The 15,637-nt window shown below is 37.2% G+C and overlaps 1 protein-coding gene across 2 annotated transcripts in view; it reads left to right on the top strand.

Annotated features, from left to right (window-relative positions):
- Positions 1 to 15,637, top strand: part of FBXW7 (F-box and WD repeat domain containing 7) — a 176,343-nt gene that overhangs the window by 64,347 nt on the left and 96,359 nt on the right. For both annotated transcript variants that reach the window (XM_053976363.1, XM_053976364.1), the window contains exon 2: positions 12,170 to 12,727. In XM_053976363.1, coding sequence (XP_053832338.1) covers positions 12,239 to 12,727 — 489 coding nt within the window. In that variant the 5' untranslated portion in view covers positions 12,170 to 12,238. The remainder of the gene's footprint in view (positions 1 to 12,169; positions 12,728 to 15,637) is intronic.

The raw sequence follows: 15,637 nt of genomic DNA, 5'->3' as shown, positions 1-15,637 counted from the left end.
AATAATTGCAACCATTTCCATTTCTCCAGTGGAGCCTGCTAAGAGTCTGTTTGGGCCAGGGCCAGATTCTTTTAGACAGGCTGGGATATCATCTTCCTTCAAACCTGGCAGTCACTCATGCTGTTTGTCAGCAAGTGCCTTGTTGTTCTGCAAGGTCAGATTTTAAATCTAGTGCCATAAAGCTTCTCTGTGACACAGAGAACATAACACTTAGGAACCAATGTGCACTAGGCAGTGTTCTGGAGATGTGAGGTTAATGAGAATGCATTTTCTGATTTTTTAATACCATGTGGAGACTGTAATTTGTTTGGATTTTTTCTTTTTTTTTTTTGCTTTAAATTAGACAGTAGAAAAGGGAATGGATTCTGCTGTGTTCTGGTAGTACGTGACCTTGTTTTACTCATGTACTTCTACTGATGAAGATGCTGAAAATGCAGACAAACCAATGTATTAGCAGATTTCAGCAAGTCTGCTAAATGCCGCCTGTATGTCTCTCTTTGTATTTCTTGTAAAAGTAGAGAAGTGCAGATCAACGGATCTTCCTTATCAGATGTTGATGCAAAGGCGTTTAACATGTTTTATTGACTAGCTCTGGAAGAAAGTACATAATTTGGAGTTCATCTTTGAAAATACAGCATTCAGAATGGAGAGAGTATTGCTCAGTGGATACTGGAAAAATCTGATATAATGTTCACAGCTGAACATTTTATAAGATATGAATTGGGACTGCAGACAGATAGGCTTTCTTCATAAAATATATATTGCTCCTTGTTCTTTTAGAGCAACCTCGTAGGAATAAGGCTGAGCTGTAGTTTTTCACACCAAAATGGTAAAATACACCAGTGTTTATATCTTGTGTTGCTTGCACTACTCCAGTCTGACCCCAGCTACCTTCTCTTATCTCAGAAATTCGGTTTATATAATTTGGTTTATAACTGGTGACTTAAACACAAATAAGAAATACCTTTCTCTGTCTTATGTTATGGCCTTTTACTCCACTTTGCTTTAACAGTACTGATAGAATTATTTTTTTTCCCCCTAGAATATAAGACTACATGATAGCTTAATCAGAGAAGGGTCAGATTGGAACAGACCGCAGTGGATCATATGGTCTAACCTCTCTGCTCAAGCACGACCATCCCAGAGCACATGGTGAGGGAGACTCCACAGCCCATCTGAACCATCCATTCTGGTGTGTGGTCACTGCACAGTAAAGAAGTTCTTCCTCATGTTCAGGTGGAACTTCCTGTGCATCAGGTTCTGCCCACTGCCTCTTGTCCTATTGCTTGGCACCACTGAGCAGAGCCTGGCTCCATCCTCTTGACACCCTCCCTGCAGATACTGACAAACACTGATGAGGTCCCCTCTCAGTGTTCTCTTCTCGAGGCTGAACAGGCTCAGGTCTCTCAGCCTTTCCTCATAAGAGACGTGCTCCAGCCTCTTCGTCTTCTTTGTTGCCTTCCACTGAACCTGCTCCAGGAGCTCCATGTCTCTCTTGTCCTGAGGAGCCCAGAACTGGATAGAACACTCCAGGTGGCCTCACCAGGGCTAAGAAGAGGGGCAGGGCCACCTCCCTTCCCCTGCTGGCAATGCTTTTCCTAATGCACCCAGGATACTCTTGGCCTTGTCCTTCAGACTTTTTTTTAAAGAATAGGCAACTGAAACAGGAAATTAAAATAAAAATTTTAGGCATTAGCCTGAAATAAGCATTGTAAATTGTGGACCTTGAGGTAAAATTTGTTGTTGATAACTTGGAAAGACTTGGATGTTTAATTAATTCTCTTGTCATCTTGCTTAGCATAATATAAAAAAGTGTAAAGTTCAAAAGAAGGGAAGGCTATTTGGTATTAGTAGAATATTCTTAATTTTTACTATAACTTATAGTAATTTCTAGGAGGTTAGTCTGATGCAGAAGCCTGAGAAAAATGTTCTTTAATAGTAGTCCCAGCTCTTGATTCTCACTTTTCTCAGCTTTAATTCCACTGTCATCTTCTTTTTAATCACTAGAATGCCTTTCAGTGTAAAAGGTATATATGTTCCCATCATTTGTGTATTGTTGTTCCATATTAGAGGACTCTTTTTCTCAAACAGCTCTGAGGTAGGGGACAGTTTGGTACTTGGTGTTAATTTCCTGCCCTTCCTCTGGTTTTCATATAACTAAATTAATTTTAAATTTGATTAAATTTAGCTGCTATTTGTTCTTGAGGCTCATTGGCCCATTTCAGTTAAAGATGACCTTTTTTGGTCCATCTTTTATGCCCTGTGTTCTAAATCACTTTTTTTTGGTTTTTTGATATCTGCTCTTCTGTGTGTCTGCTTGTTGTGCTTCATTTCAGCAACATTTGAGTTGTAGCTTTAGTCCAAGAAATCACGTTACCATTTTGCCAGAAGCTGACGCCAGCCATCTGGTAAAATTACAACTCATATTAGCAAAACCTATAATTTCAGGAAATGTACCCAAAATTACTTTTATGATTAGTGGACAGGAAAGAGACTGAGACAGAGAAGTCGGGTACTTCAGAAATCATTTTGAGGTTTGCAGGCAAACGTCTTAATGGCAGTGATCTTGCTGCCAAATGCTGTTTTGCTTTTGCCTTCAGAATAGTTTGCATTAATAATGAGCAGCTCTGCTTGGAAATTTTTCATGTATTGCTCTTACGACGCAACTTTGCGAAGCAGCACCAGGTGAGGTGACAGTCTGTGTGAATGGATATGTAAAGTGCTTCAGCATACTGTACTGCTAACGTTTTCCCACTGGAAATGCATCCCAGCCCCAGGGCCCATCAGTGCTATGGATGCTGAAGAAAAAATTATGTTTAGGCTGTTTTGGCCATGCAACACTAGCCTATGTGTTAAGTCTAATAGTTGTGAAATAAGTCTGCACTGAAACTAGGCAGGGTTTTATCAGCAGTTTGGTCATAAATTTTGTCACTGTGTCACTGGGGGAGCAGAGAGGAGGTGACAACAGCTCTCATTTGTATATATTCTCAGGGAGAGGCAGGCAGCTCACCATGCCTTGGGAGCTGCACTTGCTCTGCAGTTGTTGAATGTATGTGTTAAACTAAGATGGAGTATATTTCTAATTTAAGACTTAAAGTGGTGATGAATTTACTATCTTCCTAGTGAGCTATTACAGTGAGTAATTATCCTCATAGTTAATTTAATTTGTATTTTTCTCATTTCAGCATTTAGTGATTGGATCTCGCTTCTTGTCTATTGGATAAAATCCTTGTTCATCTAGGCAGTTGGGAAGAATGGAGTTGTTTCTGCATAGCAATCACATTGCCTGTTTACATAAAATAAATGTTACTGAATGATGGTCCTAGACTTCATAGTTGAGATTTCTGGTTCATGTGTTGGTACCTATGGCTTAATGTGTGTTAACTCAGAAGAGTTTTTCCATAACACAATAACACTCCAGCACAGCTTAATCAAAGTTCTCTACTAGAAGACCAAAGGGTCATCCTCATTGCTCCTCAGACTCTTTTCCCATGGATGAAAGGCCTTCAGCTGTATAAAACTATCCTAATCAGTTTTTGATCTGGGCAGCTGGGGAGGTTCTTGTATGCAGTGGAGTTGATGCTGTAAAACTGACCCAAAGGACTCCTTTTATAGGGAGTATAGATAGTCTAGTCTGGGGACAGAAAAGCATGAGAAGATAGAACAGAATGCATAGCAGTACTGTGGAGATGTCAGGCCAGCTTGGAAAGCCCTCACAGCTACCATAGACCCACAAACTTCGCTTACTTTTTGAAACAAAGGTTGAATTCAAACCCAAAATTGTTCAAACCTGTGAAATTTTAAGGAGTGCTTAGTCTCCTTTTGCACTGTAAGAGGATTCGTGATCCTTTTTTGTAAAGAAATCCTTTATTACATGTGTATCTATCATGGAAGAGTTCAGATGATTCTGGTGGTACATCTCTAGCCTTTGCTAAGTACTTATACCACAGCATCTTTAAATTTGAAAGGCGTGTAAGAAACTGCCTGCCTAGTTTTCTAAACTGAGAATTCTTCAGCCCACATGCTTCTCAAGTAATGTATCTAAAGATACTCTGTTTATGTTGTTTTAAGTGTGATCTAATGTTTGCTTTTGGCAAGAAACTCTTCCTTGTTAGTATGCACAGAAAGAGTAGTTTACACGAGGCTGACATATTAACTGGCTGTTCTAAATTGAGCAAACAAGAATACTTCTGCTGTATCTCTAGCAGTAGTAGTGTAGGCTTCTTGTAGTAATCTAATTCATGGGGAAACCAATAAGCAGATATTCATTAGTTATTCAGGTAAGAGTTTTAATTTGGAGAGGTAAAAATTTTAATATAAAAACCCAAGTAATGGTACAGTTGTCAAAGTGGAAAGGTTAAGACAATGCAGTTGAAAATTGTGTCCTTACCTTTCATACCTTAGAGGTCCTTTCAATGGAAGTATAATCAGTGCTTCATATTGAGTGGTAACATGCAGGATTTTATGGAGGATTTGCTTGTTTTGTTTTTAATAGCTGATGGAAAATTTGGCACCCTTTAAATTACTCAAGGCTTTTTTTTTCTGCTTTTCCTTTTCTGAGGAAAAGGGGCGAGAAGCCTTTCATTAGTTCCACATGATAGTTAACTTGTCACATTTTACAGCTTAATCCTTCTTTAAAGAGTTTTCAGTGAAAAGACAAACCAGCTATCTTCTGCATAACAGTCATTACTAATATAAATACTAAAAATAACATAATTATTTATATGAACACAGTAAGATTGGTGATAATACAGATCTCCTCCTACTGTGGATTGTTGCCTCCCGCGATATCTTCCAAAGAATGCAAGTGAGTTTATTCTACATTATATCTATTCACTCTTCTTGATGAAAACATAACAATGCCAAATTAAAATTAAGGAGTAACTTTTGTACTTTTGCTGTTAGTCTTCCTTTTCAGGGAGCTAAGAACTATGAACAGTCTTCCTGATAAAGTGGCCTAAGCTCCCCACTTCTACAATAATACTGTACTGGTGTGTTAATATCTTGTCAGTTGGGAGATGGCTTTGAGGAAAAGAACTTTAAATTGTTGGTTGCTTTTTGTTTGTTTGTTTGTTTTTTTTAAATGCAGTTTTCTTATTACTGTGTGATGGAGGCTTGCAACATTTTCCTCATGGGTCACTTTCACATTTCCCTCTTAGCTCCACCCCATGCTTGCCACAGCATTGTAATTCTCATTTTCTCGTGTGTCAAATTTTGAGGTAAAAGCAGAACTTATGTAAGGCATTATTCACTGATTATTTGCTGATTGTTTGCTTTCTTTTTGAAACAAGGAGAATGCAGGCATGTTTTGAAACACTTCAAATATGAGAATTAAGCTCATGAATTACTTATGAACAAGTGTTTGTGGAAAGTAAAATCCCCTAGTTTCTCTCTTCCTCTTATATGGTTTATTGCTTTAATATGGACATCCAGTCTCTATTAATACATTTTATACCATGATTCTTTGTGCTAGAGCATTGAAATGTGCTATGACTGCAACTCAGATTATCCTCTCTTTTAGCCAGAGCAGCCCTTGTGTTGAGAATGCACAAAGAGAGAAGAAAAGGCCTTTGGTTTAAAGCATTAAGTTTTGCTGCTCCTCTTGCTATTGCAAAGAGAATCTGTGGAATCCACATGAACTATAATGCATCCAGGTTCTGTGTTGGTGTGTGCCTGAACCTTGTAGGTGGTTGTATGATCATACATACTTTATCATAATCTAAAGAATGTGGCTGCTTGTAGCTCAGACTGTTTCTTCTAAACTCTTGCTTATGAAAGGTCTGTTCATCACTCTTCTACTCTTGATATTTCTTTATCAAGCCACTTTGTCTAAATACTGCTAAATAGATATAAATTCTTGTAGCATTTTCTCATTTTCTAAACTGCTTTTTGTATTTTCATTTTCTAGTGGGTTTTGTGTGCTATTTCATATTTTATCACTTGTTAAATACTTCATGTATTTGTGCCAGAAAAGGGTAGGATTATGTGATAGGTCTTTCATTCCCAGAGTCAAAGCAAAGTTTTCTTTTTAATGGTTTCTGTGTGTTTGTCCCCATAACTGATAGTAAGGGACATGGCTCTGTGATACCCTCACTACCCATGTATTATCAGATATTGTCTCTCTTTTAAATAAATCCCTTTGTTTTCTGTGGGGAATGGTATGGAATAAAGCAAAGTCTCCGAGACTGTAAAGTAGCATTGGAGGCTAAAGGGGGTTGGGAAATTGAGGCGTGGGATTAGAGAGGGAGCCATGTTCACAGGCAGTCCTAGAAGAAAAAAGTAAGTTGGATGGTGAAATAGAGAGAGAAGGGGTAAAGTCAATTGAAATAGGATTGTGGGGTTAAATAGAAGCAGGTGAAGAGGAGGCAGAGAGCATGTGTGTTGGGAAACCTGGAAGTGTCTGTTCAGAAACATTCAGGAGAGGTCAGGACACTAGGACTTGGTGAAAAGCTTCAGCAGGTAGATGGAAAGTTGGGCCTGAACTTCAGTAGAGAGGGAGATAATTAAAACTGGCTCAGAAGATTAAATACAGCTGGACATAATTAAATTTAAACAGGAAACTTTAATTGTGGTGGTTTTTAAATTTAATGAATACTAAATCTATTTTTTTGTTTGCTGTCAAATTTGTTTGGCACAAGTAATTAGAGGAGCACTTTGATTTAATGTATGTTGCTTTGACCACTTTGCACTGAATAAACTACATTAATCAATGGTTAAAGTATACTGAAATAATGAAAAAAGAGCAGGATAATTTCTAATACAATGAAACATTGCATGTGCTGCTCTATTAAGTGTTGTCAGAGCTTTGCTGGGAGGTTAATAGTAAAGCAGGAGCAGAGAATCTTTTTGGCTGCTATTTTGTTCTGGAGCATGGAGCGGTAAATAATGGAGTTAACGGAGAGATTTGAGGTGTGTATATGTTTGGAAGAATAGTTTATCATTCTTAGAAAAAGCATGTGTTCTTTTAGAATGAGTTACATTGTTTATGATGTATTTTATTTTGAAGAAAACCTCTGAAAGTTTGTAAATCTCTACTGCAGTCTTGTTCTAATTGACATATGTACTGATTAAATACGGAAGGTTTTTTATTTTCTTCATCTGTGCAATTTATTCAACACAGTTTTGTGACTCCATTACTATGATCACGTTTGCTATCGTTTATAGCACAGCAAAATTATTCTGTAACTTTCATTTAAAGCTCATAACTTCTGTTAAATTTGTGACTTTATCTGAATTATCTTAACTTCGTTGAGTCCTTGTATGAGAATAATTGTCCTCTACCATAACCTATAAAAGAAGGTGGTAGATTCTTCATTTGATTTTTGTATTTCAGTTATTGCATGTTGGCTGCTTTGGTTTGTTACTCAGCTATTGTTCAAAATCCTTCCCATATACAAACCGTGTAGCCAGTATTCAGACCAATATATTAACTGTTTTCTTAAACACATCATGTATGTGTCTTGCTTGTAGTGTTTTGCAACGTTTGCTGTCATGGCCATAACTCAAATACATATTTTTCTTTGGTAAAATATGGTTCACAGTCTCAGTGTTAACTCTGTTATTTATTTATACCTGCTTGATGCTGTATGTGAATCCCCTTCTCATGCATGTTTTTTCAAATGGGCTTAGCAGGCTTTAGAGGCCTGGCTTGTTAGATATATTTGCACTTTTGTGGTAGCTTGGGCTTGGATCAAGTGCACCTTTTAAAGCCTAATTCCTGATTGTCCACACCTGCTTCCCTATAGCATGAGTTGAAGCATGGCTGTCCCAGAACACCTTCTGGCTGAAACTAATGCAGAAGGTGTGCTCCAGCTGTTAGGGTCAGTTTAGGCTTTGGGGAGGGTCTGGGAATAAATCACTTCCTCTCCCCAGAGCTGGTATCCTGTGGGCACCTCTGCCCCTACAGTGCTGCACTGCTTGCTTGTGAGGACCAATGCACCAGTGTTGTTCTTGGACACAGTGTGTCTATAAGGGTCTTACACTTCTTTTTCAGAAGATAAATTTGGATGTTGCGATCTTAGGAGATCCTTTGCTTGGGTGGGATGTCCGTATTTTGCTTTCTGTTTACCTCAGTTCAGTATTGTACAGTTAAATAATGCAGTAAAAAGCTCAGATATATTACAGTGTTAAGATTTAGTCAAATATCAACAGAAGTTTTTGTGTTAGTTCAATTGTCTTTGTCTGCTAAATCTGTAATTACAAAAGATTTGTTCTAGGAGCGTTCACTGGCCATAAATCATGTTGTGTCTGTAGCTATACTGTCTTTTCACTAAATGCTGTCATGATACTTAGGTTAGTCTCCAAGTCAGTCTAATATATTAATTTCCAAGATAATTATTTAAAACCTTTTCACAATCTCTTATATTTTGTTAAAAACCAAACCCCACCACTCCCCAACCTCCACCTCTCTGCATCCACCTAATTTTCTTTTTTCTTCATAGTTTCAAGTAATAAAAATGGAAAAATAAAACCAAACAGTACTGATGGAAATTTCATTTTCCCATGTTATGTGGGTTTATAGGTTAAAAATATTTAACGACTTTTTTATCTGTATTAGCAGGATAGAAATATTTCAGCAGTAAAGCAGGAAGTGAAGTCATCCTCGCAGTACAGAATGCAACCTGTTGTGGCAGATAATCCTGAGCAGTTTTCCCTTTAATCTTTTAGTATTGCTTGACATTTCTTGTTCTGAGCAACTGTTGTTCATATTTATTTTTATAATCTAACTTCTGTGAAAATGTAATGGATAAAGCTGAAGAATTACACTTAAACAGCATTTAATGTTCAATAGAGGTGGGGGCTGCATGCAGTCTTCAATAGGGGTGTGGGATGCCTTCATCAGCTCTGAGTTTACTGTTACATCAGTCTGGAGACTTCCATTTTCCTTAGGCATTTCTTGCAGTTTGTTTTCCCATACAATGCAAGCATTAAGAAACTTACCTGGGAATTGCCAAGTTAGATTCATTGACAAAGTTTAATGAGTTTTGCATGTTTATACTGAGTCTTGCCACTTGCATTGCTGTTTTGGTGTCTATCTGAAAAAAGGTCTTTGTGGTCCGAGACAGGTAGGAAAACCAACAGCTTTCCTCAGTTGTTCTTCTGGTTCTCAGTTGATTTGAGTCATTTTGGTTTTGGTATAAATGAAAGAGACGCTGTACTAGCTGAAAACATATGATTTCAGTTCTCTGGAAGTTGATTTGTAAATACACTTCTTCCTGCAAAATAATAATACTTTCTTATTCCTATCTACCATATATATGGAAATTATTCTATCTTGTGTATTAGCTGACAGTAGTTAATTCTGAAAGCACTTACATGACAGAAGGAAGCTTTAATGTTTCAAATCGCTCAGATAATGTACATCCATCTGTGCTTTAGCAAATGCATCACCTCTCTGCATACTGATGATTTCTGATGTAGCACTGCTTGTAATTAAATTTTGATAATGTATTTTACAGGCTTCTTGAAAAAACAAATTGAGTTTATTCATGCAAATGCAAAGTAAAATAGAAACTACTAACAACTAAAGCTAATTTCATGAACTGATGGTCACTCAAAAATGTAGGAATAATTAAAAATATATACTACTACTAGTGTACAATTTTAATTGGCTGGAATTTCATTTGGGTATAATAACAGTAACAACAGTGATATTTTTGTCACTTAAACATTTACCGTATTCTTGCATTTGATTACTTTAATGTTTCAAAGCTGACCTTTTATGTTGGTTGCTTAAAGATAAAGATTGGAAGTATGTATTAAATTATTGAAACAAATGCAGCATTTGCAGTTTTATCAAGTACATACTAAACCAGTAATTGCATATATAATGCTGCTGATACTGAAAAAATGCAATTAAACTTTTAAGCTACACCCATGTCTACTTAGAGAAACATTTGTGGTGGAAACTAGAATTTCTAGATTGAGAGGATGTAAACCTCTTGTTCAGCTTTTTTTTTTAAACTACTGATTTTTACATTATTTAGTGCTTCAACTTTCCAAGTTGAGAAAATAAGGTGTAGTATTGTTTTGTTCACAATGCCCAAACTATTTAGCGAGCCTGATATGTAAGTTGTATTACCATCAGATGATACATGCATCGAAATTTGACTTTTGATGAAATGTTGTTACTAAACATCACTCCCACCTGCTAAGGTTTCTGAGCTTTGGGGAAAGATATTAGATGAAAACATTTCTCTTAGAACGCACTCTTCATGGCATCTTTCTTAAATGCTCCTTACTGTATGCAGAAAAATAAACACATATGCTTTTGCTACCACTTGAATATAAAAACATAGACATTAGCTTCTGGTTTGGGTCACATGCACCCAAGTGTCCTAAAGCTTTTTTCCCATGGAAAAATCAAGAGTCAGCACAGTGTCTGCTTCCTTCCATTGAATGTGTGGTGCTTAATTGTCTTGTAGTGTTAGCTTCTCATTCACTGATTGGAACTTAATGGGTGCTTTCTTTGAACACATATTTCAGTGACTGATCTTATAAGGTTTTATTTGGAGGAATCATCACCTGGATAGATATGTGGAGAAGTGAGAACCCTGGCTTTGGGACATAAGTAGTGTTTCCCTAAGGAAGAAAGGTGCAGAGAAGTGCAGAATCCCAGCTATGAATCCTCCTCAGAGAAAGAGTGGAAAAACGCCTGTGAATGTGTTTCTGTGTCTTTTATGGTACAACACACTGAAAATTACAGTACAGCTATGGTTTCTGGTACTTTGTTCCCTATTAACCAAAAAGGTGGATGTTTTTGCAAATGTCATGGAGCAAAGTTGGGGTTTATATGCTCTCTGTCCATCATACAAAGCCCTAGTTTGTTTGTTAAAAAAAACCAACAGAACAAACAAAAAACTGTAAGAGATAGGTGAGTTAAGAAAAAGGAGGGGGTGATGGTGGTGGTGGGAGAGGTTCAGAGATTATCATTCTGTGCTGAAGTACTCATGGAAACATCCTTTGCTGTTCCTACTCCAAGGAGACTCAGGAGTTGTGCTCCCATGCAGTAATTGTGGTGTTGTGCTTTCTGAATCTCTCTCACAGTGTGGCCTGCTGAGTGTGTGGGTGGGCTGTGGGCTCCCAAGGACAGTGGCACAATGACAAAGCTAATTTCTCTCTGCACACACTTTCATGTACTGCTTTCAGAGCCTGTGTGTCTGACTGCTTGTTGAGGTGTGTCTGAATTCATCTACTCAACACATTGCTTGAATCTAGGGAAACCAGAGTCTGGATGTGCCAGTCTCAAAGGCTATAGAGCTGGAAATCTGATAGCAAATTCAATCATTAATTAGTCTGTGTTATAGCCCCTTGTTCTTATATGTTGCTTGGAGGCACATGGGTAGCTGAATGCATGAGTAATTTGGAAATTGCATTAGTATTTTTCAGTTTCTATTAAAATGCACCTAATTTTGGCCTTTTTTAACATCTTAGAGACTCATTTAACAATTACTGTAGCTTCTTAGGTTTTGGAGAACTTTACTACTCCTTCAAAAATCCCCATAACTACTAACAGTCATTTTTTTTCCAGGTGAGGTATGTGCCATTTCTGGGCCACACAGGTTGCCTAGTGATGTCTGCTTTTGACCCCAGGCATGTTTCTGGCCAGCTTAAGACTTGGCAGTGATAAGGCTGTATTCTTTAATGGGTTTTCTCTTCTTTGTTAATCTAAAAGGAAATTAGAATAACAAGAAATGAAGCTTTCAATTATATCTGAAAATATGCTGCTCTTAATGCATAAGACCAAAAGTTTGGTTTTTTTGAATAATATACAAAGTCTGTAATCAAATGAGAGGGAAATTAAATGCCATTTGAAATGATCTGTGCACAATTTTTTGCAAGTAATATTGCATATTTGTATCTTCTGTGAACATGAATGTTAATAGTTCTTGTGGATTCTCTAGAAGGCCAACTAGTTCTTCTGAATTTTGCTGACTCTGGTGCTTAGAGAGACTATGATCAGACTGTTTGACAGAACAAGTAATTCTCTTGCTAGAAAGTTGCCTGAAGTTTTTTTTTTTTTTTTCCTAGTTGTGTATCAAGTAGAAATTATTCCTTGTTTCCTGAAGTTTTTAGTTGCCAGGAATAATACAATTAAATAGGTTTTTACTACTTCATCTAATAAAAAAAGTAACATTTGTAATTTTCCACTTTTTCTTTATCTCCTTAGAATGTGAAAGCATTTGCATCTTCAGATAGCCTAGCCAAGGTCCAAGAAGTAGCAAGCTGGCTTTTGGAAATGAATCAGGAACTGCTCTCTGTGGGCAGCAAGAGGCGACGAACTGGTGGATCTCTTCGAGGTAATGCTTCCTCAAGCCAAGTAGATGAGGAGCAGATGAATCGGGTCGTAGAAGAGGAGGAGCAGCAGCAAAGACGACAACAAGAGGAGCAGCACATTGGGAGGAATGGAGAGATAGGAGGAGAAGAACCTGGATTTGTTGACAGGCATGAGTCTCAGCAGGAGCAGTTAGAAGAAAATAATAATAGACTTATTACAGTGGATGAAGATTCCACTTGTAACCAAGAGGAAGATGACGATGAACATGCTGGTGATCAAGAGGAGGAGGTGGAAGAGGAGGAGGAAATGGACCAGGACAGTGATGATTTTGATCAGTCTGATGACAGCAGTAGAGAAGATGAACATGCTAACAGTAATAGTGTCACGAATTCCAATAGCCTCATGGACTTGCCCATTCACCAGTCATCGCCATTCTACATGAAGACAAAGGTGAGAATTTTTTTGTGCTCTTAATCCTCATTAACTTTAGGTTTTGGAAAAAAAAAAAAAGGCATATTTAGCACAAGCAAAAGTTTTACAGTGAAGCAAACATTTTATTTCCTAAAGAGCTTACAGTGAAGGATTTATGTTAGCTGTTAATAATAAAAATATTTGCATGCATTTGACATGAGCAAATACCCCTATATATTTTAAGGAATAGTATTCTGATGACTATGGTCAAAATACCAAGATGTTTCTTTACAAATATTTTTACATAAGACCCTCCTGGCATTATTTATGCTATTTTCCTTCTCCAAGTGGGCTAGAAGGGAAGGTAAGCAATCGTACCCACATTGTGTTCTCAGACAAGATCTGGTTCATTTAGGTGAAAACATTGTAATGAAAAGGTAGGGTGGAATATTATAGAAACATGAAGTTCTTCCTGCTGGTCTGCTGAGTTCCTTGACAAAATACAGGTTAAAAAAAGTGCAATCGTCAGTCATTCAGTTAGGAATTCATTATTTAATGTCTTATTGTATTCTGCTTGTGAGGACCTTGAACCTGTGTGCTGGTTGTTGAAAACTTCAGATTTGCAATAAGAATGTGGAAATTAATCTTCATACTTTTATTTCTACTTATATCACCTAACATTTTCGATTAAAGAGAAGTTACTGGGTTATTGGCTGCAGTGTACATTTGTAGTTCACTATATTTTCCAAGTTCTTTGAGAAGGAGGAATTCCATTAACTCTTAGGAGCAGCAAAATAATGAAAGCAGTGATACTGACTGGTAGGAAAGAGGAGCAGGCCAGTGTTCTTCTGGGAGAATGTTCTTCCTAAGTTTATGGACTGATTTCTTTTTCTTACTCATTCATTGTTAATAAAACACCTAGCCTCCACTCACCTTTCAAAAAACAAAACCTCCTCAAACTTTTGAATTTTACTTTAAAAAATAATTAAAACCTGATGTAAAATGAAACCACAGAAAAAGTCAGCTAACATAAGTTAACAGGTTGACTATGAGCATAAATGTATAGAGATGGATAATCAGTCTTGAAGATGCACTTGAACAGGTAAATAGGGGGAATATTTGCTTCTGAAATCTGCAGTGATGTTTTTTGTTAATAACAATAGTATGCAATTCCATGATTAAAGTATCTCAGCTAGCATATTTTATTTTTGAAAAGTTGTAATGTTTTCACATGAGTTTTTTACGTAATTTTATATTTATAAATCTACTCTTAGGGTACTGAAGTATATGCTTTCTAATTTGGAATGAAAAACTGTCATATTTCATATAATTGAATTGAATTTTACTGCTGAAATCCTTGGTTTTATTTCAACACATTGGTTTTCATGTATTTAGTATGTTTTACTGAGTATCATGTAACAACTTGCATCCAGTATGGACAATAATTAATGTAGGAAATTCTTATACTCAAAATGATGTTTTTAAGTCTCTGAATTGGAAACTTGTTGAAGTGCTTTGTAAGTAGCTATACTCAAATTATGTACAGACAGAGCAGAGCACAATTTTCAGTGGTGGCCAGTTCTGAAGCTTTTTTATTGACTTCAATAACGAATGTAGCTTTTTCTTTCTTTTCTTGAGGCATATTTGACATGAACTGAAACAAGCCAGTGTAGCTAGCCTGAAGGAAGATGTCTCAAAGATCTTTGTACAGATGCAAAATTTCTGTGTGGTCTGATAGTTGCTCTGCTTATTCGATGCAGGGCTGGCCATTTTTGTCTGTGCTCTGTCCCCAGGCTGTGCTTCTGCAAGAATTGTTGGGCAGTCAGGTAGCAAATCATATTTGGATTTTTTTCAGCAGCTCTGTGGTGGTGCAGCTCTGTTTTAGGAAGTTTCAACTGTGTGCCTGAAGTATCAGCACAGGTTAGAAAGCTGCTTGAGCTGGCACTGCTCAGCATGATGGTTACACATTAGAACTGACAACATGAAACATTCATGTTACCAATTCATTAATAAACCAATATTTAACCAGAGGAACACATTCTGTGTTACAAAGTGTTGTGGAAATACATCTGTGAGAGCATGAATGAATTACCAGAGTAAAAATAAGCATGACTAATTAATATGCTGCTTTTGAGAAGAGAAGGGAGTGTTAGTAGACTTGTTAGCTATATTTACAAGTGATTTCTGCTTCTACCTGTTGAGGATAGGGTAATACTAGGAGACTTGAACTCGTGGACTTATTTTTAGCTTTTCAGACATGTTTCTCAGCGTTTGTAGTCAATTACAGTTCTCAGAACTCTGGCTGAATTACCTTGCTGTGTGCTGTACTCTGTGAAACTTGCTTTGTGCCACCATTACAGGCAGTGATGGCTGAATGCCCTACTTCATGTCCGTATGTCAGATGTAAACCTGGCTCCTGAGAATCATTCCTGATGCAACACAGTTTGTTCTGCTTGTACATATGGGCAGCACACTTTCATCCCTACCAAATACCAAGAGATAATAGTGAGACCGAACGAAATAGCAACTGCTACTACTGTAGTGTTGTGCAGCTCATCTTAGTTTTTTAATATCTCTGTTATTTGTCCTTTTACTTTTTCTTCCTTTCCTCATAAACTACTGAATAAAGTCTTTCTCTAATCTGACTTTTTGTTTGTTGACCTGCAGAATCCTGTGTGGCTAAGGAAGGAAATGTCATATTTCCCCCATAACACCACAGTGTAACCTGCTTGTGTTTGCTGCTTGTCACTTTAGTAGCAGCAAGCATGCGGTGTTCTAATAGATATATATAAAATATATAGAAATATTTGCCTCATACTACTGCTCTGTGCAAATAACTGGTATAATTGCTGCCATAATGTTGTGAAAATGTTATGAGTAAAGGGCATGGGAACTTGAAATGAGAAGGCTGGTGGTTCAGGAGGGACTTCATTGCATTCACCAGCACCA

Source organism: Vidua macroura, chromosome 4 (genome assembly GCF_024509145.1).
Source record: "Vidua macroura isolate BioBank_ID:100142 chromosome 4, ASM2450914v1, whole genome shotgun sequence".
Lineage (NCBI taxonomy): Eukaryota > Metazoa > Chordata > Aves > Passeriformes > Viduidae > Vidua > Vidua macroura.
This window is presented reverse-complemented; position numbering and strand designations above follow the sequence as displayed.